The sequence below is a fragment of the Alligator mississippiensis genome, chromosome 4, assembly GCF_030867095.1.
Source record: "Alligator mississippiensis isolate rAllMis1 chromosome 4, rAllMis1, whole genome shotgun sequence".
NCBI classification, from domain to species: Eukaryota; Metazoa; Chordata; order Crocodylia; family Alligatoridae; genus Alligator; species Alligator mississippiensis.
The window spans coordinates 10,578,001-10,602,320 of record NC_081827.1 but is presented as its reverse complement, the minus strand read 5'-3'; the positions used below and the strand labels follow the sequence as shown (position 1 = coordinate 10,602,320).

The window sequence follows — 24,320 nt, the reverse complement described above, 5'->3', positions numbered from 1 at the left end:
GAGGAAGTGCTTCCGGCGGGGCCGCCTTCCGCTTCCGGCGGGGCCGTGAGGGCGCGGGGCAACCGGTGGCGGCACCATGGGCAAGTCGGATTTCCTCAGCCCTAAGGCCATCGCCAACCGCATCAAGTCCAAGGGGCTGCAGAAGCTGCGCTGGTACTGCCAGATGTGCCAGAAGCAGTGCCGCGACGAGGTGAGCGCGGCCGGGCCTGGTCTCAGTTTCCTAAAAATATGCAAATGAGCATGGGAATCATCCCTGTTTTCATTCACTTCCGCTGTAAGTCGCAGGTGCGGGGAGAACGGGATCCTCCAGGCTGAAGCGTTGCTTTATTTTGAGGCAACCGAGGTAGGCAAGGGCTGAAGGGAGCCGCTGGCGCGCGCTGGGCTGTATTTGGGTCCTTTACAGCCGGTTAAGACTCCCTGAGAGTGACTTGGGTCTTGCATTGACGGCAGCAGTGAGCTGCCTCAAAATTGATCATACGTTTTGAATGCTGTTTTTTTTACTATTATTGATCGTGCATCCTCCAGGGGTTGAAACGATTGTACAAATACGACGCTTATCATACACTTGACAATGCCGTTGCTGTGCGATCCTTCCTCTTAGCACGGGGCGGGGGGAGCCCACTTGCTCTGCAGCTAAGCCAAGCTGGGGGGATACAGCGGCGTTTCATTCACGCTCGTTTCTGCCTTGATTTGTTCTCCAGTCTCTTTTTTTCTGTATCGTGTGCTTCCCGCTCTCAGCATGGGATGAGTTGGATGTTTTCCCACTAGATCAGGAGATGGGGCTGATTTCATAGACTCCTAGAAGTCGGGTCGGAAGGGACCTTGTAGATCTTCAGGTCCGACCCCCTGCCTGGGCAGGAGGAAAACTGGGCTCAAGTGACCCCAGCCAGGTAGGCATCGAGCTGCTTCTTAAAGACCCCCAGGGTAGGAGCCAGCACCACTGCCCTTGGGAGTTGGTTCCAGATCCTAGCCGCCCTGACAGTGAAGTAATTCCTACGGATGTCTAATCTAAACTTACTCTCCAACAACTTGTGGCCGTTATTCCTTGTTATCCCGGGGGGCGCTAGGGGAAACAAGGTCTCCCCCAAACCCTTCTGGTCCCCCCTAGTGAGTTTATAGACAGTCACAAGGTCCCCCCTCAGCCTTCTCTTGTGAAGGCTGAACAGGTTCAAGTCCCGTAGTCTCTCATTGTAGGGCCTGCCCTGCTGTCCCCGACTCATGCGGGTAGCCCTCCTCTGGACCCTCTCAATGTTGACCACATCCCCCCTGAAGTGGGGTGCCCAGAACTGGACACAGTACTCCAGCTGTGGCCTGACCAGTGTCACGTAGAGGGGGAGGATCACCTCCTTGGACCTACGTGAGATGCACCTGTGGATGCACGATCAGGTCCGGTTAGCCCTGCCGACCGTGACCTCGCACTGTCGGCCCATGTTCATCTTGGAGTCAGTGATGACTCTGAGATCCCTTTCTGCCTCCGTGCTCTCAAGAAGGGAGTTTCCCAGCTTATAAGTGTGCTGGTGGTTACTACTGCCCAAGTGCAGCACCCTGCACTTGTCAGTATTGAAACGCATCCTGTTTTTGTTAGCCCACCCCTGCAACCTATCCAGGTCTTTCTGCAGTCTTTCCCTCCCTGCTAACGTGCCCGCCTCACCCAGAATTTTGGTATTGTCAGCAAATTTGAACAGGTTGCTTTTCACCCTGTCGTCCAAATCGCTGATAAAGAAATTGAACAGCGTGGGCCCAGGGACCGAGCCCTGGGGAACTCTGCTGCCCACTTCCCCCCAGGTCAAATATGACCCATCCACCACCACCCCCTGAGTACGACCTTTCAGCCAATTCGCAATCCATCTTACCATGTAGGCATCGATGCCACAGTTGCCTAGTTTTTTAATGAGGATGGGGTGGGAGACAGTGTCAAAGGCCTTGCTGAACTCCAGATTTAGGCTGGAGAAGAGAAGGCTGAGAGTGGATTGAATAGCAGCCCTCAGCTCCCTGCAGGGGGGTTGCAAAGAGGATGGAGCTGGACTGTTCTCAGTGGGAGCAGGTGACAGGACAAGGAGCAATGGGCTCCAGTTGCAGCAAAGGAGGTTTTAAGCTGGATATTAGGAAACACTTTCTCACTGGGAAGGTAGTAAAGCAGTGGAACAGGTTACCCAGAGAGGTGGTGGACTCTCCATCCTTGGAGGTTTTTAACATCCATCTAGACAAAGCTTTGGCTGGGATGATCTGGTTAGGGATGGTCCTGGTTTGAGTGGGGGGGGGGGGGTGGACTAGATGTGACCCTCCTGAGGTCCTTTCCACCCCTTAGCATCCTCTTTCTGCCTCCCCTAAGATGCCTTTAGGCTGGGTGGGTTGTTCAGCACCTTGTTCTCAAACCCTTAGGGTCCCAATCATGCATCTAATTAATAAAACTACTCGGGTGAGTAAAATAACCAGTGTACTATTATGACTGCACAATCTTGCCCAAGTTGAATTGCTGTTCTCCAAGTGGGACGTCTAGACTTTTCTCTCAGATGTGGGTTTAAGACAGTGGTTCTCAACATTTTTTTTTGTACCAGGACACATTTGTAAACATTGATAGCCGGTCTTTACCCAGCGCCCCTCACTCCAGACCCTCTATTTCCTGTCCCCAGACCCTCTGTTTGTGGGCCAGGGGGCCCCAAGCAGCCCCTTGCAGGCTAGAGCTCTGCCAGTCTGCAAGGGAAAACCCATGGTTTCCCACGTTTTTCTCCTTTAAAGGAGAATCCATTTTTCAAATGCGTTGATCTGTTTTTAAAGTTTGTTTATGACCCTTTCATATATTCTTGTGACCCACTTTTGGGTCAAAACCCACAGGTTAAGAGAAGCTGGTGTAAGAGATCTTAGTGTATAGGCAACTGAAGGTTATTTTGTTATTTTAGTCCTTTGTTTAGTTAAGACATTTTTTTTCTTCTTAATGGGGGTGGATGTGTGTTGCTAAGAATAGGAAACTCTTGAAGAGAGGTGGATCAGATTGTTCCTGTAATGATTCACATTGCTTGGTTGAGTTATATGTCAACCTTATCAGTATGAGGAGTGTTTAACCAGATTCAGGCACGGTATTCTGCCGAAAAGTAGATCAGCTCTAAAGCTGTTGATCTCAGCGCATCAGCTCGCCAAGAAGTCCCAGTAAGTTGCTAGAGGAAATTTTTGCGGGTTATTAACTTACTTGCTGTCATAGTTAAGTGATTTTTTTTTTTTTTTTTATATAGGATGGTGTTCTATCTAGGATGATTTCTAAATATTTAGGAGTACCGTTATAATGTAAGAGCTGGTCTCTGAAAACAATAAAGGTTTGATAATTCCACCCCATCATATCCAGCATCTATCTGTTTGGCACTTCATCTGGACATGTTTATTGGCACTATATCCTGATGTTTGTATGAAGGTTTGACCTTACAGTTCTCATAGACTTCCCAGCTACATATGTTCAGCAGCTTTGTATCTGCTTCTTATCAATCCACCTCTGTGCTCACAAGCGGGGACCTTCCCAGCTTGTATGTGTGCTGTGGATTCCTTCTCCCCAGGTGCAGCACCCTCCATTTATCTACATTGAATCCCATCCTATTACCATGCGCCCACCTCTGTAGTCTAAGTCTAATTGCAGCCTCTATCTCCCTTCAAGCGTGCTTACCTCTCCCCACATCTTGGTGACATTGGCAAACTTGGACAAAGTGTTTTCCACCCCCTCATCCAAGTCGCTGATGAAGATGTTGAACAGTGTAAGCCCGAGCCCTGGGGGGCCCCGCTGTTCACATCCCTCCAGGTCGAGTACGACCCGTCCACCACCACTCTCTGGGTGTGCCCCATCAGCCAATTTTTGACCCATCCAACTGTGTAGGCATCAGTGCCACAGTCGCTCAGTTTGTTAATGAGAATGGGGTGAGAGACAGTGTCAAAGGCCTTCTTAAAGTCCAGAAAGACTACATCCATGGCAACACCATCATCCAGGGATTTAGTTACCTGGTCATAAAAGGCGATCAGGTTGGTCTGGCAGGACCTGCCTTTGATGAACCCATGTTGATTTCCCCTGGGCCCCTCCCCTGCTGGCCATGATCTCCCCTGCTGGCCCCTCGCAGATGTGCTCCTTAATGATTTGTGGGTGGGGAACACGGAGACAGCGTCTGGGATAGTGGCAAAGCAAAGGGAATCGTCTTGATCTTTAGCTCTATGTGCTGTGAAACATTAGTGTTACTTGTACCAGGGGTCAATTTTACTTAAAAACCTTTCCTTATAGTCTTGCTCTTTAAAATGTCAGCTCCTTAATTCTTTTGAGTCAAGGGACACAACACACTCATTTTCTTTCTTTCTTTTTTGTTTTTGGGTTTTTTTGCAGAATGGCTTCAAATGTCACTGTATGTCTGAATCCCACCAGAGGCAGCTACTGCTGGCTTCTGAAAACCCTCAGCAGTTTATGGACTATTTTTCGGAGTAAGTTTTCCCTATATCCCCACTTAAGCTCTGATCCTGCAGTTGAATCCCTGTGCAGCAGATGTGTACCAGTTTATTGGTGCTATAGCAGATTGACATCAATAAAAGGAAATTTAACATTACCAGTTTTCAGCTTTTTTTTGACTGGTGTAGCTAATAATGCACCAATAAATATAATATGCCTTCTGACTGGGTCCCCCAGACACCACATGCATACCTGCAGATGCACGCATGCGTCTAAGAATGCAGCTGGGCAGCATGGAGAGCAGCGCCCAGCAGCTAAGTCTGTGGGAGGGAAGGGGCACGGGTAAGAAAAGGGGCAGGGAGAGGCAGATCAAGGTCCTCACAGTGAGGTAATGAGCGAGGTTGGGGCTGGGGCAGGGTGGTGAAATGGGACCTCGGGGCAGGGAGTGGGCCGGAGCTGTGGGAGGGTTGTCTAGGGGATCAGCATCCCAGTGCTTAAAAATGGTGGTGGGGGTGCTTAAGCTAAAGCTTGTTGAATGAGTTTTGGTTCCAGTGCCACTGCCACCATTTTTAAGCTCCGGTACGCTTTTAGGAGCAGAGCTGAGTGGGGTGAGTGTGGATGCGGGCTGCTCACTGTGAGCTTGGGGCTTTCAGCCCTGCTGCCTTTGCCCTGGGAGCCATGCGCTAGTTGCATGCCCCCTGCCTACCTGGCACCGGGAGGCACAACTCGCTGCTGCCAGATGGGCAGGGGATGCGTCATGGCTGTTGCACAGCTCCTGGGGCAAAGGCAGCAGGGTGGAGAGTCCCACTCTTGCCCCACTCAGCTCCACTTTGGTTAAAAGTGTCCTGTCGCTTAAAAATGGTGGTGGTAACGCTTGAACTAAAACTCACTCATTGAGTTTTAGTTCAAGCGACCTCACCACCATTTTTAAGCGCCAGGACACTGGTCCCCTGCACGAGCCGTCTGTGGCTCCATCCTGTCCCAGCCCCACGGTCCCATTCACCACCCAGCCCCTGCCTCTGCCCCACTCCCTTCCTCACTGAGGGGGTCTTGACCTGCACCACCCACTCCCCTTCCCCTCTACAGACATACCTGATATGCCTGGTGAATAATTGGCTATTGGTATCAGCCAAGAAAATCTTTATCAGTGCATCCTTACTGTGCAGTCTTCTTATATTGCAGTGGATTTCCTTAGAAGAACCCGAATGTTAATGAATGGTGATATTTTGTGGTACTGCACTCAGTGGCTAATTTTTTAAACAGGTGTTTGGAATAATAAGTGATAAGTCTCATCAGAACTTAGTGGGGCTTTTGAAAATGTCATTCTGTCTAAGCATTGCATCAAGTGGCATTGCTTTATTCAAAGGTCCATCCAGAGCATAGGTGGACCATCAGTCTAGCCTGGCTAAGGCACACCAATTTCTGTAGCTGTCCACACAAAAGGGAGCGATGGGGATAGCATCATGTCCAGCCACATTTAGCTCCTTGTTTTGAATGACCAGGTACCCATTGACAGCAAAGCTGACTTGGCGTAGTGTCTAGCATGAATCCAGAGAGGCTCAAACTCATGTCTCTAGATCTCTAGTGAACTGTTGTTACCATTCTACAACCCTTTTCATTGTCTTATAAGCCAATCAGAACATACCACCCACCCATCAGAATGTACTAATGCTGCAGGTTTTAGTAGCATTAGTAACTCTTGAAGGTAGTAGTAAGGGCATATCTGCATTTCTATCTGGTTGGGTGCTAATTTATCAAAAGTGAAATGTGTGCATGTGCATGCATATGTGTTCATGTGGTGCATGTGCACATTCACTTGCTTTTTAATACCTACAAATACAGGAATGCAAGTGGAACAGTAAATGATTATCTGAATATAATGACATTCATTTTAATTGAATACTTTTGTTTATATTGTGAATAATTTCCACTGTCACTTAAAAATAGAAATGCTATACAACTACAAATACATTTAAAGAGCTTATTTTCTTTATTCCATAGGGAATTTCGAAATGATTTCTTGGAACTACTCAGGAGGAGATTTGGTAAATATTTGGACTGGGGTTTCTTTCTGTCTTTCCCCTAAATACCTCAATAACAAAAATTAAAATCAGTTTTTCCACAGTGACTGACCTGTATTTAATGGATTTTTTTTTTTTTTTAGGAACGAAGAGAGTCCACAATAATATTGTGTACAATGAATATATCAGCCATCGAGAGCATATCCACATGAATGCCACACAGTGGGAAACACTGACTGATTTTACTAAATGGTTAGGGAGAGAAGGTAATTATAGTATGCACATGATACATCTCAAAACCAATGGGAACCATGTCTGTAATTAACCTTATCCTGTTTTATCTGTCTGCTAATCCGTATTCACTAGAATTACTACTAACCTGTGATGAGTTATCAGCTATTGTCATTGGAAACAACAACAGAAACTAGCACAGAAATGTTTCCCAAACGTAGAATCTTTCTGCAAAGTGTGGTGGCAGAACAATTGGGAAATCAGTCTTCATTCTTTGGACCAGTGAAAGGCTGAACTTTTAATAGTTACAGTAATTAACTTTCTGTTGAGTGTAAGACAGAGAATTTTGGTAGTGTAGTGTCATAAAAGGTTTTTATTGGCATTTATTTATAGTGACCTCTGTGGATTCACTTGTGAGTGACATAGTCATTGTCAACTCATTCCAATAACATTAGCACTAATAATGATGATTCAGTTTAGTAAAATTTTGTGTCATGTAAATAAGAATATGCTATGTATCATTTATATGCATGTATTTCACTTTTATTTCTAGTTAAAATGTTGAAAAGGAAATGCTTTCTTCATTAAATAAAGGAAGCTGAAGTACTTACCTCGCAGTGCTAGCTTCACTGACCTATTTCTAAATAAATCAGATTAGCTGAAGTTTGTTTTTATGAAAGTTTAAAATCAGTTTTCCCAAAATAGTACTGGGGGGAAGTACTACAGTTATGTCCGTTCATTACTATAGAAATCGCGGTCAGTGAAAAATGTCTTTGCATATTACTACTTCTATGAATATCATGTTTTAAATAAACATCATATTTCTCTGGTTTGGCTTTGATGGGAACTTTTAATATGTGCTCTTTTAAGGTCTTTGCAAAGTGGATGAGACTCCCAAAGGCTGGTACATTCAGTACATTGACAGGGACCCAGAAACTATCCGTAGACAGCTAGAGCAAGAGAAGAAGAAGAAGCAAGACCTTGATGATGAAGAAAAAACAGCTAAATTCATTGAAGAACAAGTTAGAAGAGGTTTAGAGGGGAAAGAACAGGTGAGAAAATACAGTGTATATCAAACTTAAGGGCAAAAAAGTGCTTTTTAAGTATATAATATAGATGTAGATATAGAACCACTCCATATGAATCTTGTATTGGAATACAGTTTGTGGTTACCTGGCTCTGATTGATCAGCCTTTGCCTGCAAACAGATGTTGCCTTTGTGCCATCATAAAAAAGTTTATGACAGCACGAAGTCCAAGCAAACAGATGTCTGTGCCTCTTTTCATGCTATAAATACCCCAAATTGTGGCCATGACAGGAGGTGGTAAATGTTTGTGTCACTTTTTTTTGCGGTGGAAACCAATTTGCTTAATGGTGGTAGAGGGTGCATAGCCCAGAGCTCTCCAACTGCCCAGGCAGGTGCTCCCATGGCTTCAGGGATCCGATCCTACATGTTCTGGAAATTCCACGGTGGCAGGTTCTGCACGTGCAGAGCAAGGAGCCCCTGCGGGAGTTCCCTTTCACAACCCTCTGCTCTTGCCCGTAGGTACCTTAGGAATTCCCTGCTGGGTTATTCACAGGCATATATTTTACCTTGTGTGGTTGTTGGCATTGCCCCAGGACTCATTAACCAATTGATGTCTGGGATTTAAACTTTTTAGCTTTCAATTCCACTTCCTCATAAGTAAGTCCAGAGAAGAGCCACACGCATGCTCAGAGGTCAGGAAAACAGACCTTATGATGAGAGGCTGAGAGCTATGGGACTCTTCAGCCTGGAAAAGCGCAGGCTCAGGGGTGATCTGTCCAAGCTCCCAAGGTGTGGAATAGCCTGTCACTGGAGGTGGTTCAAGCACCTACTTTGAACGCCTTCAAGAGAAATTTGCATGTTTATCTTGCTGGGATCCTATGACCCTAGCTGACTTCCTGCCCCTGGGGCAGTGGGCTGGATTTGATGATCTTCCAAGGTCCCTTCCAGCCCTAGTGTCTATGAAATCTATGAAGTTTTAAACAATTTTAAACTAAGGTTGGAGCTGGTCTGTTTAAATTATATCCATATACAGACAATTAATGAGAACAATGTAATGTCTTCCATCCATAATCTTCTTTATGGACCAGGTCAGCCTGGTATTGCGTGCCCATTATAGAAAACTGTAAAATCAGGCTAATTAATGATTGCCAGCAACGCTATGCAGTGCCAGTGGTTTATCTGACCCCTGCAATTGTTCTGTTTTATGTTGGCAGGAAAGGCCTGTCTATACTGAACTAAACAGAGACAATGATGAAGAAAAAGGTAACTAGATTTTTAAGCATACAAATATTTGTAGCTTACAGGGCATTTGTGGGATCCAGTGGGTATAGCAGAAGAGTGAAGTTTGAGAATTACTTGGTGTTCTGTAAATTACTCTGACTTTAGTGAGAAGTGCAATAGAAATACAATGTGCTCTTTTACTAAGAAAAGTAATTTATTTGAATAGGTGAGCCAAAGCATTTAAATTGTGAATCTGTCTAAATCTGTAGCCCTGTTCGTTTGGGATTATTTGTATTGTCACATCTTTAAATGCACATGTGTTTAGAGGGTAGAAATGAGTAATGTCTCTCTTATTTTTTAGTTGCATTTAATTTAAACAAAGGCGCAAGTACTTCAGTAGCAGCATCTTCTAAAGCAAGGTGAGAGAAGATGCTAAGGCCATCCGTTATTATATATTACATATATGGTTACCTGTGTTTGTTAGTTGCCACATGGAGGGGACAGTTTTTGTCCCGGCAATCTTATAGTCTTATGCCTGCTTCTGCTATGAAGTAGAACAGATTAGAAAATGTAATGTTTCTTTCTGACCTTCAAGTCCTTGACATGGCTTAAGTTAAAAGTAGGCTCCTAAACTCATTAAGGCTTTATCTGGATGTCTGTGAATTAGAAACCAGTTGCAGGATCAGGTCCAAAGAAACACTTTACTTACCATATTTCTCTCCTTACCTTATAATATGTGATCAAACTTTTTAAATTAATATCAGGTGTATGCAGCTGTCCACCTGTTGTTTATTGAGTTAGTTAATTTTAGCTTGTACAGTTTGTTTTGATCACTGTCTTTAGTTGCTTCTGATACATTTTTTTTCTGCTCAGCATTCTGGAGGGTGAAACTAAACCAGTTTTTTTTCAAACTTCACTGAATTTAATCACAGTTGCTTAACTGCAAGCAATACAGGAGAAAAGAATTGATAGTACGAGTAACAGTAAGTTTCTGCACTTGTAAAACCATTTGGCTGATGATAAATCCTTGTTCACAGGACAATATTGTAATGAAACATATTACAGGTAAAATGAAAGCTTTCCTATCATCACAAGATAAACTTTTAGATGAGAACTGTGACGGGACATATGCCAGGCAGAAAATGAGACGACAAACTGGTTCTGTACAATGATAGACAAAGATTAAACACTGTAAGGCATACTTATAAATTATTCGTAAATACAGGGTGATTACAGAAGTCAGCATACAGAGTTCCCCAAACAGAATTTCTTACTCCACTTGGTAAGAAATACAGTTCTGCAAGCATTTGTGCTATTCAGTGGAATTAAGTTAAATCTTTGAGGCTACGGTAGGTCATGTGGCCTACATTTCTCATGATGTGTAAAAGCAGTCAATGTTAATAGGAAATTTCAGGCCTAGAGCAAACACTGATGGATACATATCCAGTTGTGAATCCTGCAGATATGACATCTTCATTGCTTTGCCTGTCCTCTAGAGGCATTGGCTTTTTCTAAGGAAGCAAAAACATATGGTCCAATGCACCCTGCGGGGTTCTGTTAGTTAATTGTAGTACAGGCTTGTTTCCTACCAGCTGTACCTCTGCAATGTCAGAAAAATTACCCTATGCTGTGGGCTGGAAGTAACAGTTGGTTGAAGGGATCCATCAAAGTCTTCAAGCCAGTAAATTAGCATAGCCAATAGACAGATTTTGGTGCCGCCTGCAATCGGACTACAAAAGAAAGCGTGTGTTCCAAAGAGGTTATGATCTAATACCATAATTCTGCAAATTGATCTGCTCCTGTTGGTGCTGGGGTCCACATAGGTTTTTGGGGGGGTCTAAAAAAATCAGTAGCACTTGTTTGCACACTTGATTTCATCAGATGCATCTCTGTAGCAGTGTCAGTTTTGAGACTGATTATGAAAACACTATCTTATCATTAGTCGCACCCCTCTTCCGGCAGTGTCCTTGGGCCCAGTGCATTGAAGATGGTGGGAGGAACCGGATCGGTTAAACGGAAAGAAACTGGTCAAAGCTCAGGTCAGTCAAAGGAGAAAAAGAAGAAATCTGCACTGGATGAGATCATGGAGGTATAGTGGAGCTCGTATCTAACCTTGCATGCCTTTCTAATGACAAGGTTGTATCATTTAATGCACTCTCCCTTGGGCTAACTTTAACGAGGATTGGAGGGTCCAGCTCACTCTTAAGTGGTGATAGCAGCTTGCTCTGTTTCATACCAGTGCCTCACAAGCTGCACTGCTACCTGCTACAGCAGGGGTAGGCAACGTTTTTTGGCCAGAGTGCCGAAAAAAACACAATGTCTACCTTGGAAGGTGTCAGGGTGCTGACATGCCGGAGCAGCTGTTTGCAGCCTCCCGGCTGCAGCCAGCCCAAGGAACCTGGTCTGCTTGCAGCAGGGCTTGCAGCCTCCTAGCCGCCTGCTGGGAGCTGCCTGAACTCTGTGGCTGGCAGCAGCTGCTTAGAGCCCGGGCTGGCAGTGGTGTGCCGAGCAAAATGGCCTTGTGCGCCGTGCTCGACACGCATGCCGGGGGTTGCTGACCCCTGTGCTACAGAGTCCTTATTCCACAAGAAAAGAAAATGAGTCTAAGCCTTTGGCCGGACTAAATATAACAGACACACTTTTATTTTAACTCATATTTCTGGATTTCCTCAGATTGTTACATAAAAATAAAATATTTTCACTAACACACTTTAGCTTGTTTGGGGTTTTTTTTATCTGAATATATAGAATTTGTTTGGGTTTTTTAGGGAAGGGGAACACTGCTTTCATATGAAAATCCTGACATGGTGACTGACACTTTTTTTTTCTTCTGCCATAGTTTGAAGAAGAAAAGAAAAAAACGGCCCGAACAGACTACTGGTTGCAGCCTGTAAGTACCTAAATCATTACAAGTCTATCAAGGAAAATTCTGCCCTTTGAGTATATGCATAGAGCTTTTGATTTGCAGCGTCTAAATGCAGAGGCTGAATTTGAAACAAATGCTTTTATTTTTCAGAAAGACAAATTGTCATACAAGAATTGCTCCCGGATTTTGTAAATTGATTTAATTTCCCTTGTTGTGCAGTTTTTACTATTCTATGGCATAATGCTCCAGATACTTACCTTCTTTTCTGTTGTGGTGGGTTACTCTTGTGGTTAAAGGATGAGTATGATTCAAGTTTCTCTGGATGCATTTGTAATTTATTCTAGCAAAGTTTGACCCTCTTCCACATTAGCTACTGGGCTACATAAAGGTTTAGGAATCCACTATCAGAATTGGTTCTTGTTATGTGAGTAGAAGGCACATGCAGTTAAATCCAGAGCTTCAAGATGTAGTGAGATGTCTATGGTTGCTGTTTGATGTACCAAAATGAAATTGAAATATGCTTTTAAAACAAAAATGTTTCAGTTGAAGCAAATGACATGCTGTAGCGCTAGCATAAATGGCAAGTCTTAGCATCTTTGCTTTCTGATGCTACATAACAGAAAATTGTGGTTTGTATGGGTGGGACCACTTAAGCTAAAAAATAATTGAAGAGGGACACTAAACTGTGTGTACTGTATGTAGCCTTTTCTTCTCTCTCTTTTTTTCCTCACTCTTCATTCAGGAGATTGTTGTAAAAATTGTAACAAAAAAGCTAGGTGAGAAGTATCACAAAAAGAAGGCAGTTGTTAAGGTGAGTACAGAGCATTTCATTTGGGAAAAGTTTGAATAAAGTAATGGGAGGTGGGTCTGTTTCCACAACAACCAAAAAAATACATGTTTCAGGGTTTGGCTCAGATATTGGAGTTGCTAGAAGTTGAATTTCCACTGTCAGAACACAGGCTTCCCCATAACTTTGTAGTTTGTGTTAATGCATTCCCAGATCCTTCACTCCTTTATTTGGTTGTCCTTATTAAAGTTTATTTTTGAATCTGTTTTATTCTGAGGATCTGATCCCATGGCTGAAACTTTCCTTAGACCATAAAGTCATCTGGTTTCTGTGGGGGGTTCCTAAGGATTTCAACTCTGCCCTGGCAAGAAAAAATCCCAAATTATCTTTGAATACATATCCTGTGTGATCACAAGCTTTTCAGCTGGCTGAGCCTGCCTCTGCTGTTCTGATACAGCCTTTTATGGCTACTATCAGAGATAAAAAAAACTTTACTAGACCAGACAATTGATCTGGTCAAACATGACAAAACTGATGCTTTAAAGTGTTTCAAGTGGGAATGCAGAATGACTAACCGACTGGGCATCATTTAAAAAAGGATGGTTCCCAACTTCTTTTGAAAATCAGATCCTTTTTAAACATCTCAGTTTGGACACCTGAAATCTCTAGTTACTTCTAGCTCAGCAGTAAAGTTATGTTCCTGAATATCTGCTCATTTTTAAATTAAACCTTCAGAAAAATTCAAAGAACAATTATTTCTAAGCCATTTGCTTAGAATCCTCTTCTCTGTGCGTCACTTTATTATTCTCTTAAAAAAATAGTTGTATGTGGTACCCTCCCTTCCCCATCACCACTCTTCCTAATATATTTGATTTTCCATGACAGGAAGTAATCGACAAATACACAGCAGTGGTAAAGATGATTGATTCTGGAGACAAGCTGAAACTTGACCAGACACATCTAGAGACAGTAATCCCAGCACCAGGTAAATTCATTTCAAAACCAGCCATCAAATCATTATCTGTGCTTTCATTCTTTAAGCTATAATTCCTAAGCCTTCACTTGAAGATTCTGGCAAGAAGCCTCTTTTTGCTACATCTCTGAATAAGCACATTTCTTATCCATGTTGGGTTCTGATATTCTGGCAATTTTCCAACTATCTTGTGGCCTCTCTTGGTGGAAATTTTGTGGATTTTTTCTTTTTGGATTTTTCACAATCCTCTCCTAAAGGAATGATGCTCTTCTAAGGAGGATGTATAAGTATTTTTTTGAATCCGTTGGTTTAAGTAGTTGAAAGTGTGTCTTTTTCAACTACCAGGAGATAGCAGAGGTGGCTTGCCAAAAACTTTCCTGATTGCCTTGCATCATTCTTAGACTGCCTCTTCCCTCCAGAATTATGCTTCGTATGGACATATAGAATTGGCCAAGTTTGGGAGCTCTTGCAGACATCTTGGTAGTATTTTTGTGGATGTTCATCTATAATGCAGTAACTTCTGAAAGCCACAGCTACTCAGTTCCAACAATGCAAGGGATGTTCTTGCTCAGGGGTGGGCACAGTATGGCCTGCAAGCTGTATTTGGTCCACCAATTGATTCTGTCTGGCCTGCTGGCCACCCACCAGAAGGGCTGTGCCCTGTGCTGCTCTGCTGTGCTGCAGTCAGGGCCAGGCCAGGCCATGCAGCACGCAGATTCCTCTGCCCTCCCCCCCGCATCCTTCCCCTCCTGGCTTCCTGTTGGTGCTGCAGCTGCGCAGTCCTGGCACCGCAGCTGGCAGTGGCCTGGCCCGCATCGGACAGGGCACAATGCAGTGTGCCAAGTGGCAATCCCGCTCACCCACCTCAATGAGCCACCACCACAATGCCAAGAAAGTCAGAGATGTTAAGAGTTTGACCTCCTGTATGATGCAGAGGTAGTAGGCAACTATTAGCCATGGATCATGGTGTATGGGTGAGAGGTCATTAGCAGGGATCCTGGTTTTCTCTGGTTTAAAAAAAAATCTCCAATTTTTGGTTAACAGAGTAACTCCAAATCCACATTTTTCCATGACTAAAACAAAACACCAGGATCCCTGGTCATTAGGACTTTTGGCATGTATGCCTAGGCAGGAGTATGGAGGAGTAGAGGCTGGCCAAATCTTCTATCTCCTCTTTAGACCATTGAGACATCAGTGTCTCTAGTTATATGTGCATCCAGGAATTGAACCCAGGTCTCCTGCATGGCGGACAAGAATTCTACCACTGAGCCACAACAGCAGGTGACAGAGAACAGAAATGATAAAAAACAAGAAAAGAGGGCTGGAACAGGGCAGCCTGTCCCTTCAAGAGGAAACAGCCCTGTTAAGAGAGCCCAGCTTCAGGGCATTTGGATAATGAGGGAATGCCCGCTGTCCACTCTGAGGTGCATGTGCAGTTACTGCCAGCATGGAGCTGATGCCGGAGCTGTGGAACCCAGCTCAGCTGTTTGCAGCCTGCCTACTGCTTGCTGCAGCTTCCCAGACCCAGGCTGGCTACAAACAGCTGCACTGGGCTCTGGAGCCCTGCCATCACCTCTGTGCTGGCAGCGGGGGAGAGACCGGGGTTGTGCTGCCAAAGGCCCACCCCACCGCCCACTCCAAGGCGCAGGTGCATGTGCCAGTACAGAGCTGATGCCATAGCCTGGCACAGCTGTTTGCAGCCTGCCTGCTGCAGCGGTCCAGAGCCCAGGCTGGCTACAAGCAGCTGCTCTGGGCTCCGGAGCCCAGTCATCAGCTCTGCGCCAGCAGCAGGGGAGAGACCAGGGTTGTGCTGCCTCAGGCGCTGCCCTTCCTTCCTTTCTCTCTCCCCCCCCACCCCCTCCTCCCTCCAATCTGCTCTGAGGCATGTGTGCAGGTGCTTGCAACCTCCTGGCTGCAGCCAGCCCTAGCTCTGGGTACCTGCTGTCAACTATGGAGCCTGTGCTGCTTGCAGCAGGGCTTGCAGCTGAGCCAGCCAGCTACTGGGATGAGGCTGGTGCTGCCCCTTGCTAGGAATGCCACACCTTTGCAGGCTTAGCTGTGTGGGGTGGGTGGCTGGGCTGATGGGCAGGCTCTGGGCTGGGGCCTTGGCTGGCCGTGCTGTAGCCTGGGGGCTGCCTCCCCAGGGAAGCACAGGGGCTCCAGCAGGCCCAGGGCATTATTGGGTCAGACTTTGTCCACTGGCCCAGCAGCCTGGCTCTGTGCACCCATGCATCTAGTTCTTTGTTTGTCTGCCTCTGGTTGTGTGTATGCACACGTCTGGTTCTGGATGTGTGTGTGCATGTGTCTGTTCTGGTTCTCTGTGTTTGTGCACATGTGGTTCTATGTATGTGTGCATGTGTGGCTCTCTGTGTGCATGTGTATGTGCCTGGTTCTCTCTCTGCTCTTCTCTCTCTCCTCTTTTTAATTTCTCTTTTTCTCTCTCTCTCTCTCCTCATTCTCTTACTTCTCTTTTTCTCTCTCTCTCACTGCAACATGCTTAACAAAAAAAGTACACAACAACAAAGGCAACATTTATGAGTATTAAATATATGAATATGCAGTGCATCCTGCCTTGTATGGTGCCCCCCTTCCCCACCCCCCCTCCCCAATTTTGTTTTTCTGGCATGCCGGCACTCTGGCACCTTCCAGCGTAGACACTGTGGTTTTTTTGGCACTCTGGCCAAAAAACGTTGTCTACCCCTGGCTTAGAACAAGGCAGAAGAGTTTGGTTTTTTGCTTATTGTCTTAAAGCAAAGCCCTTGAGCAGCATTTGGGAAGATTGGCTAAGGAGCTCCTCAGGGAACAAAACCAACCTGCAGAAACCAGCAGGCTAGACAACCGGCTTGCAGGGGCATACTCTGATCCCCCCAGCTTTGAGAAAAGGAGCGTGGAGAGAAGAGGGACACAGCATCCAGAATGAGTGAACAGAGAGCCCTTATGGAGAGTGAGGGGACATGGGGACACAGAGCCCATGGCATAGGAAGAGAGTGGAGACCTTTCTGTAGAGGGAAGGGGGTGTAGGCAACATGTACAACCCCTGGCAGGAGGAGGAAGAGGATCTGTGGTGTGGGTGGGTAGGTGGGAGGGAGGGAGGAAATGAGTTGACACAGTTTCTGGCCTGGGCTGAAATGGGAAATTACAGAAAACCCTCTGGTAGATTGGAAGGGGGAAGATGCATAGAGAAGGAAAATGGGAGACCAGGAGCCTTGGTTGGAGAAGGGAATATGGCACATAACGTGGGAGGGGCATGGTACAGCAACAGAAAAGGGAACCCTGGCAAAGGGAAGATGCACACAGCCCTGGCTTGAGGAAAGTTGTGGGAGCTGTTGCAGATGGTCCCTGAAGTAGAAGAGGATAAAGTACATGGGGAGCAGGGTGGAGGGGTGCAGTGATCCAGGGGATGTGCAGTGAACCCAGTCTACAGAAGCTACTAACATGTCCACTTGTTAACATTAAACTAAAGAGCATCATGACACAAGCCCTGGGGGAAAACTAAGCATTATCTCAGAACAGCCTGCTAATGAACCCTGATCTGCAATTCTGATATGGACTTCGCAAAGCATCTCTGTCCTGTGCTGTCTGAACAGAAGGACAGGTCAAAAGATGCTGAGAGTTCCTTGGGACAAAGATTTTCTTCCTGTTTTGCTATTTCAGGAAAGAAAGTTTTGGTGTTAAACGGAGGTTACAGAGGAAATGAAGGCATCTTGGAATCTATAAATGAGAAGAGCTTCTGTGCTACAATAATAATTGACTCTGTAAGTACGGTTTCACACAATGGCACATATCTCCTACGTAGGATTTTTCATCTGTGACTCGCAAGTCCTTTAGAAAGGAAATAAAGATCATTACCCTTCTTCTGCTGATGGGGAATCAGCAGAAGGGACTATAGGCACACAACAGTGCCTGTAGTCTTTCAACAGGTTTGTCAGACTAGGAACAAGGTTTTCTAAGTCCCAACCTATTGCATTGACCATGTTACCTTTAAAGGACAACCAGATATACTGAATATTCACATTTCATATCATAGATATGCTTGTAAACTGTTTAGTGAGTTCAACTTAAATGTAGCGTCAGTAGCAATTCCTCAATTCAAGGATGATCTCTACCACAGCTCATTGATGGGTCTTGAGGTGACATAAGAGTCCAATCCTTGAGCCATAGACTCATCTGCAGAAATTGCAGGTCTTTCCTGCAACTTAAATGCATCCTGTCTCTAGCGCTTTAACCCTTGGGTTTAGCAATACATGTAAAAGAATGAATTTTCTTACTGTGTTTACCAAACAGCACATGGCTTGTTGCTTAATGGATATAGTTTCTTTGTTCATGCTGCTTATAGTTAAAGACTGTGTTTGCATTTTTATTACAAAGCACGTTTTTCACAGAAAATATTCTCTGAGTTGCACTTGAGTATAAGTGCTGTTTTTTCCTTCTGGAGTTATTAATGCCAATGAGAGTTTTGTCATTGAAATGCTAGCCCCCACTATAATCACCTACTGAATGATGGTGCCCAGGGGTGGTGAGTTTTATGCAAGTTAGAGGGATTCTAGAGCTTTATACAAGTTAGTGTTATGCAATGTAGGGATTCCCAACATTTGTTATAAAGAATAAGTACTTTAACATTAGGCTTCTAAATCTACACATGCACCAATGTGTCTGACAGTGTTACAGGGCTTCTTGCAACATGTGGGAGGGTCAGTAGTTTCTCATGTTCCTTTCACAAAGAATGGTTCAAAATAGCTGCTTGCAGTTGTCCTAGAATAATACAGAAGCACACGGAAGCCTCTTGAGGGGAAAAAGTCTTCCAGGGAAACGCTAAGACCTTACCACATACTTTGCCTTGGAGCGCACACAACAGTAGAGGACCATACCCTTGGGCCCCTATGTATAGCAAAGGCATTGCTTTCTGAGGAATTCCCTTTGCTCATTGCAGAATAGGGCTGTGCGAAACTTCAGCAGCCATTTTGTTTTGGAGATGTTTCAACCTGTTTTGGTGCCTGAAACACCGAATCTGAAACTAAACGGAAGACTCCGAAACAGCTCCGAAACAAAATGAAACCATCTGAAACGTTTTGGAAAATTTCAGAGTTTTAGAGCCGGGCTTGCAGAGAAACAGAAACTAAGAGGGAGGGGGGAAAGGGTTGCTCTGATATTGACATCTGTAGCTGGCCAGTGTCTGCGATCTGCCCCTGGGGTCCCTTCCAATCTCCATGCTCTGGGGGAGAGACGGCAGCCTGCTGTCATCTCGTGTGCAGATTCGGGGGCCCACGCGCCCCCTGGAAGGAGTCCAGCACAGCCCTGTAGCCCTCTCGAGGGGCGCGGGTCCCCATATCTGTGCGCAGGATGACAGCATGCTGCTTCTGCTTGGCACAGCCCGTGCTGAGTGCTGGAAAGAACCCAATCCTGGCGCTGCCCCCAGCCAGCGGCGGCAGACTGCTGTCTTCCTGCATGAAGATTTGGGGGCCTGTGCCTCCTGGAAAGAGTCCGGCACAACCCCGCAGCCTTCCCAGGGAGCTTAGGCCCCCAGATCTGCATGCAGGATGACAGCAGGCTGCTGCTGCTGGCTGGGGCCAGCGGCAGCACCAGTCTTCCTGGTGCTCAGCACAGGCTGCACCAGGCACCAGTCCCAGCTGGCAGTGGCAGTCTGCTGTCATCCCGCACACAGATCCGGGGGTCTGCACCCCCCGGGAGTCTGACGTAGCCCCACAGACCTCCCCGGGGGGCATGGCCCCCGGATCTGCGTGTGAGATGGCAGCATGCTGCCACTGCCAGCAAGTGATACGAGTTTTGAACAGTTTGAGGTGCAGTTTCCTGGAAACCTCTGCACCAGATCCTTGAAACTTGGCAGGCTTCATGCCCTCAGAAGGGGCTACCATCCCTGCAGTTTACATCCGAATCAGGCAAAAGATGACAAAGTTATAGGCATTTTAGTGATTCCCCATTTTAGCCTATGGCTGAGTCATCAAAACAGCATCGAAACTCCGAAACAGATTTGGCCAAATCGAAATGGAACAGTGATCCAAAACACTGAAACAAATCACTGTCCCTCTGAAGTGGCCAAATCTGAAACCAAATCGAAACATAGCCGTTTCATACAGCCCTATAGCAGAGCATTTGCAAAGGAATTCCTTATCTCTGTCTATGTAGCTGTTTTCCTCTGACAATGGGAATTGCAGACCCAGGTTCTCATCCTGTATCCCATGTTTCAGCACCAGATGCCTCAGGGCATGTGTTAGCAACCTGTGGCTAGTGAACTGGATCTAGCCCATGAAGGTCTGATTCGGTGCCAGGAGAGGAGGGGTGTTATTTTAAAGAACAGTTTAAAGGGGCTGCATTGCAGCAGTGCTCTGCACCCTCGCAGCCAATCTTACTGTTTTCCCTTGGTGTTTGCCAGGTTTTTTGACAGCAACTGGTAAAGGAGGGGAACAAGTCACTGGCAGCAAACAAGTCATGTGTGCCTGGCCAGCTGCTCTAAAAAGGTTTCCCAGGGGGAACGTGTGAAAAGCCATGTAGTGAGCAGATACAGGCTCATCTTTTCCCATGGAAAACCTTGTTCTTATTTCAAATAGAGGTGGAAGCACAAGATTTTACATCCCTTCCAAAATCCGTTACCATGAACAATTGAAATTCATTGTTCTCTGTACAAATGTCTTGAATCTTGCCAACCTGTCCTGTGCTTATTTAATTACATGCAGTCTTCTCCAAAATCTGACCTTGCTCATACATGCCTTGTCCCATCTTTGATGGATTATGCTTGAACATTAGTTAAATCAATAAGAGTTAGTCCAGCATTGTGTACAAATGCCAGTTTGCTGCTAGGCAGATTTTTAATTTCCAGTGCCATTCACTTAACATTTTTTTAAATGCGTCTAAAAGCAGATGACTTGGGTTCATATATAATTTTAAACCATGTCAGGTTTATATTTTCTCTTATTTCTTGCAATTTGTTTATCTGCAGGGGCCTTTAAAAGGACGCCGAGTTGACAGTATTCAGTATGAAGACATTTCCAAACTTGCTTGAGACTTGAGTTAAGGCACCATGGATTTTTGGAAACCATCAAACTTTTATGTTCTCCTTACAAATGCAATGCTCTACTATGTCAGGGTTTTTAATTAGTATGTGTATATGTATATTTCTATAATATAGCTGTATATAGAGAGAGGATTGACCACAAACAAACTGGGTGTATGTAAAGACTGCTGTAAATCTGTAACCTAAATATTTGTGGAAATTTTGTCTTAGATGATTGTGTATGAAAGTTGAACTATATTGTAACCATTTGGGTTCCTTTTGTAAGATACTGCTGATATCTGTGGGCTGGAACTTCTTTCTTGCTGAACTATGTTAAACATTTGAGAAAATATCTCACCTTAAAAGGGTCCCTTAAGTCAGGTGCTACACGTGTGATAATTGTCAGAGTTTGTCTAAGGTACTTTTGGACCAGCTACTGAAACTGAATTCTTCCTTCAGGAATAAGTGAAGGGATGGAAAGACTAGCAGAAACATAACAGTGCTGCAGCAAAATAGGTTTCAGGGTTGCAATAATATACCTAAGAGTGGTATTAAAATTGTGACCCACCAGTTTTTAGAGCTATCTCTAAATTCTCTTAATATTTTGATACACTTCCCTTGGTCCTGTCAAAGCCACTGGTATTTACAGGAAGTGACTTGCCTGCATGGACTCCAAAACAGAGCCCTTTATTGGCATGAATTACAATACAAGCACATTTGTGAGGCCAGCTGGGTGCACAGTCTCCTCAGTGACCTGATACAAGCTGATCTCGGTGCTTTGTCCTTTGTGCTTGTTACTGCCGTTTCTCAGCTCTACTGCAAGTCACTTTTACTTGTAATCCGTTTTCAAATATGTCCCGTTTTGTGACATGGTTTTGTACAATGTTTATTTTTAAAGCAATTTATAGAATAAAAGCAGCTCTTTCTCAGCACGTATCCCCTTCTAATCAGGAGGATTGCTCGATTGGCTTGCTACTATCGGGGAGCACCAGCAGAGAGAGGGGCAGGTGAATTTCTTGCCTTATTTGTTCAAATAACTACAAGTGACAGACTGTCCTCAGAAGAGGACAGCATTACGTTATGGCTGGATGTGTCTCTAATTAGATCTTCTGTCTTCTTGGAACATGACAGAAATGGTCTTCCTCCAACTAAGTGTAACTACAGAGGACAAATCGCTTGTTTATGGCCACTTGATTTTTAAAAAATATATAATTAAGTCACTACTGATCCACTCTCTTTTATTAGTGTTTTTGTAGCACTTGGACTAAGCTAGGATTCCTTTTTGGTGGCCATTGTATAAATGCGTAGGAATACATGGTCCAGAGCTGGAGAAGCTTTAAATGCACCTGAAGGGAAGATATGCATTAGGGGGTGACAAGCATTAGGCTCACACAACAGGGGAGGGGCTGTTGATTGTAACAGTGGTGCAGTCATTATATGGTTTGGGGCCACCATAAGTTGGTGGTTCTGAATCATGTAAATAGTTGGGAAAGGAGAGGGGAGATCTGTATTGACTTAAGCTAGAAGGGCACTGTTGAAGAGGGAGAAGTCATTTAATTGGGTGAGAGGAGATGGGGAGAAAGAATGGGGTGTGGTGTGGATATGAATGCATTTGGCAATAGTGTGGGAAATTCAGCGTGTGGGGCAGGAGAGAAGGGAGGTCATAGGGACTGGCAGGGGATGGTGATCCCCAGAGCATCTTCCACTGGACTGGAGAGCAAGAAGGAAGGGACTGTAGTTCCTCATGCTTGGCTTTTGCTGGAGCTGTGGCCAGGAGGTCTTGCCTCTGAAAATGTCTGTGTTTGGTAGAAACTCTAGGAGGCTTGCTGTCCAATGGAGGCTGCTGAACATGGGCTATGAGTCCTCAATGTTTTGGTTTCAGTAGCAATAAAGCCTGACCTTCTGCTAACTCCGAGCAGTTCCCTGGGGCTGAGCTGACTTGACTTGTTTCTTTCTTAACAGGCACATCTTCTGTAGGAACCTAATGACTGGATAGTGAAAGAAGCAATGACGATGGGTTGAGATAGCTATAGTCTGAAAGCTCCTGATGTTGGCAAAAGAGATAAGCTCCATAGATGTGCACATTTTTCTTTTGCCTGAGGTTTTTTTTTCCACTTGAATTATTAGTCTCACAGGGACCCCTGCAGGTGAAATAATAGATTGCACATGTTTCTGACACCTACTGTGTTTAATGTTCTTGTGTAACATTTCATTGCTGATAAAATTGCTTCTTTTAACTCCAGGAGTAACTGAAATGCAAAGCCAAGCAGTGACACAGTGACTTAAGGAAAACCTTGCCTCTGAATTTGTTTTAAGAAATTTATGCAGCTTGATGTCAAATGACACTTCACCCTCACTCAAAGCAGTTCCTCCCAGTATGGGTGAAAGAAAGCAAGTAGCAATATCTCCGTTTTCTAGATAAAGGACAGAAAGAAAAGTTACTCCCTCAGAAAAAGAGCCAGGAATGAATTCAAGACAGCCTGGCTAGGATTTGTAAAAGCCCCTACAGTTGAGCCCTAAATAGGTGGACCAGTTTTTTGTTTTTTGTTTTAAAGCAATGATATTTGCACTGAGGTCAGGGGAAGCTCTTGGATATGCAGCATTTTGTACACAAGATCATCTATTAGGTGATTACATATAGATTTAGGAGCCTAATGTTAAGTACTTATTTTTTTATAAAACATGTTGGGAAATCCCTACATTCATTCTTCCAGTCCCATTGCTCCATTGATCAGGTTTGAGATTTTGCTCCCACATATTGTTAACATACTTATTTTAAAGGATGTTCAGAGCTGGTTTTAGGATTTGTCACTATTACAGCATCTATGCCCATTGCAGTGTGGCACTTTCCCCTCTTGTTGGATGCTGCTCTCTTGATCTTTTCTAGAAGGCTGTCCATCCAGTACCTACCCTCTGCAACAGAACCATTAGCCATTTTTATATTGTGTAAAATTACCCAATTAAAAAAAAAGTTGTCCATGAGTTTGTGTGGATTTAGGTTTGTTGGTGTAGGTTGTATAGTTTTATTTGCATTTGAACATAAAAGAGGTAGCAATTCAAATTTTTAATTTGTAGACTGTATTTGTTTCCATGTTGAAGTAAAAGTCTAGAAGTTACAGTTCATTTACATGTGATCTTGGGCTTATAAGCATGTACTATGGTGGCGCATGCTATCTAAGTCTTGTTTGTAAAACAAGATACAGGGCAATGGGTTTAAACAGCAGCCAAACGGATTTAAATTAATCATCAGAAAAAAAGCTTTCTAACTGTAAGAACAATAAGGCAGTGGAACGTGTCATGTAGAGAAGTTGTGAAACCTCTATCGTCAGATGGTTTCAAGAAGAAGCTGGATGGACATCTGTCTGGGATAGCTTGGGGGTAGTGCATCCTGCGTCTGTACAGGGGGTTGGTTGGATTAGATGGCCTTTGAGGTCCCTTCTCACCTTCTGATTCTGACAAAGTGAAGCTTCCTCTATTGATGGGATTATTCTGTAATGTGAGCACTATTTTCCTCCCACCTACCCAGCTTTATTGTCCATGCATAAGCTACATAAAACTTTATAGAATACTTTTATTAATGTTTTCAAAATGCTTAGAAGATGAAAGCAATGGATTAAGTGCTAAATACTGTCATTTATTTCATTGCTGTAAACTGCTAAGAAAGCAAATACATTTACAGCATTCTTGCAAGTCTCCTTAAATATCCCTCTGTTGAAGTATTTAATTGAGTTTGGCATCAACCCAAATCAGATACCGCATGTAGAGGATACA

General features: G+C 44.5%; 1 protein-coding gene across 1 annotated transcript; it reads left to right on the top strand.

Annotated features, from left to right (window-relative positions):
- Window positions 1-17: 17 nt before the first annotated feature.
- On the top strand, window positions 18-23,531 carry KIN (Kin17 DNA and RNA binding protein). Its single transcript, XM_014607521.3, has 13 exons — window positions 18-190; window positions 4,355-4,449; window positions 6,416-6,459; window positions 6,579-6,701; window positions 7,537-7,718; window positions 8,908-8,956; window positions 9,276-9,333; window positions 10,877-11,003; window positions 11,754-11,804; window positions 12,523-12,591; window positions 13,453-13,552; window positions 17,195-17,295; window positions 20,496-23,531. Exons 1-13 carry the CDS (start codon window positions 77-79, stop codon window positions 20,556-20,558), a joined length of 1,176 nt encoding a protein of 391 aa, XP_014463007.1. The 5' UTR covers window positions 18-76; the 3' UTR covers window positions 20,559-23,531.
- The last annotated feature ends 789 nt before the right edge of the window (window positions 23,532-24,320 follow it).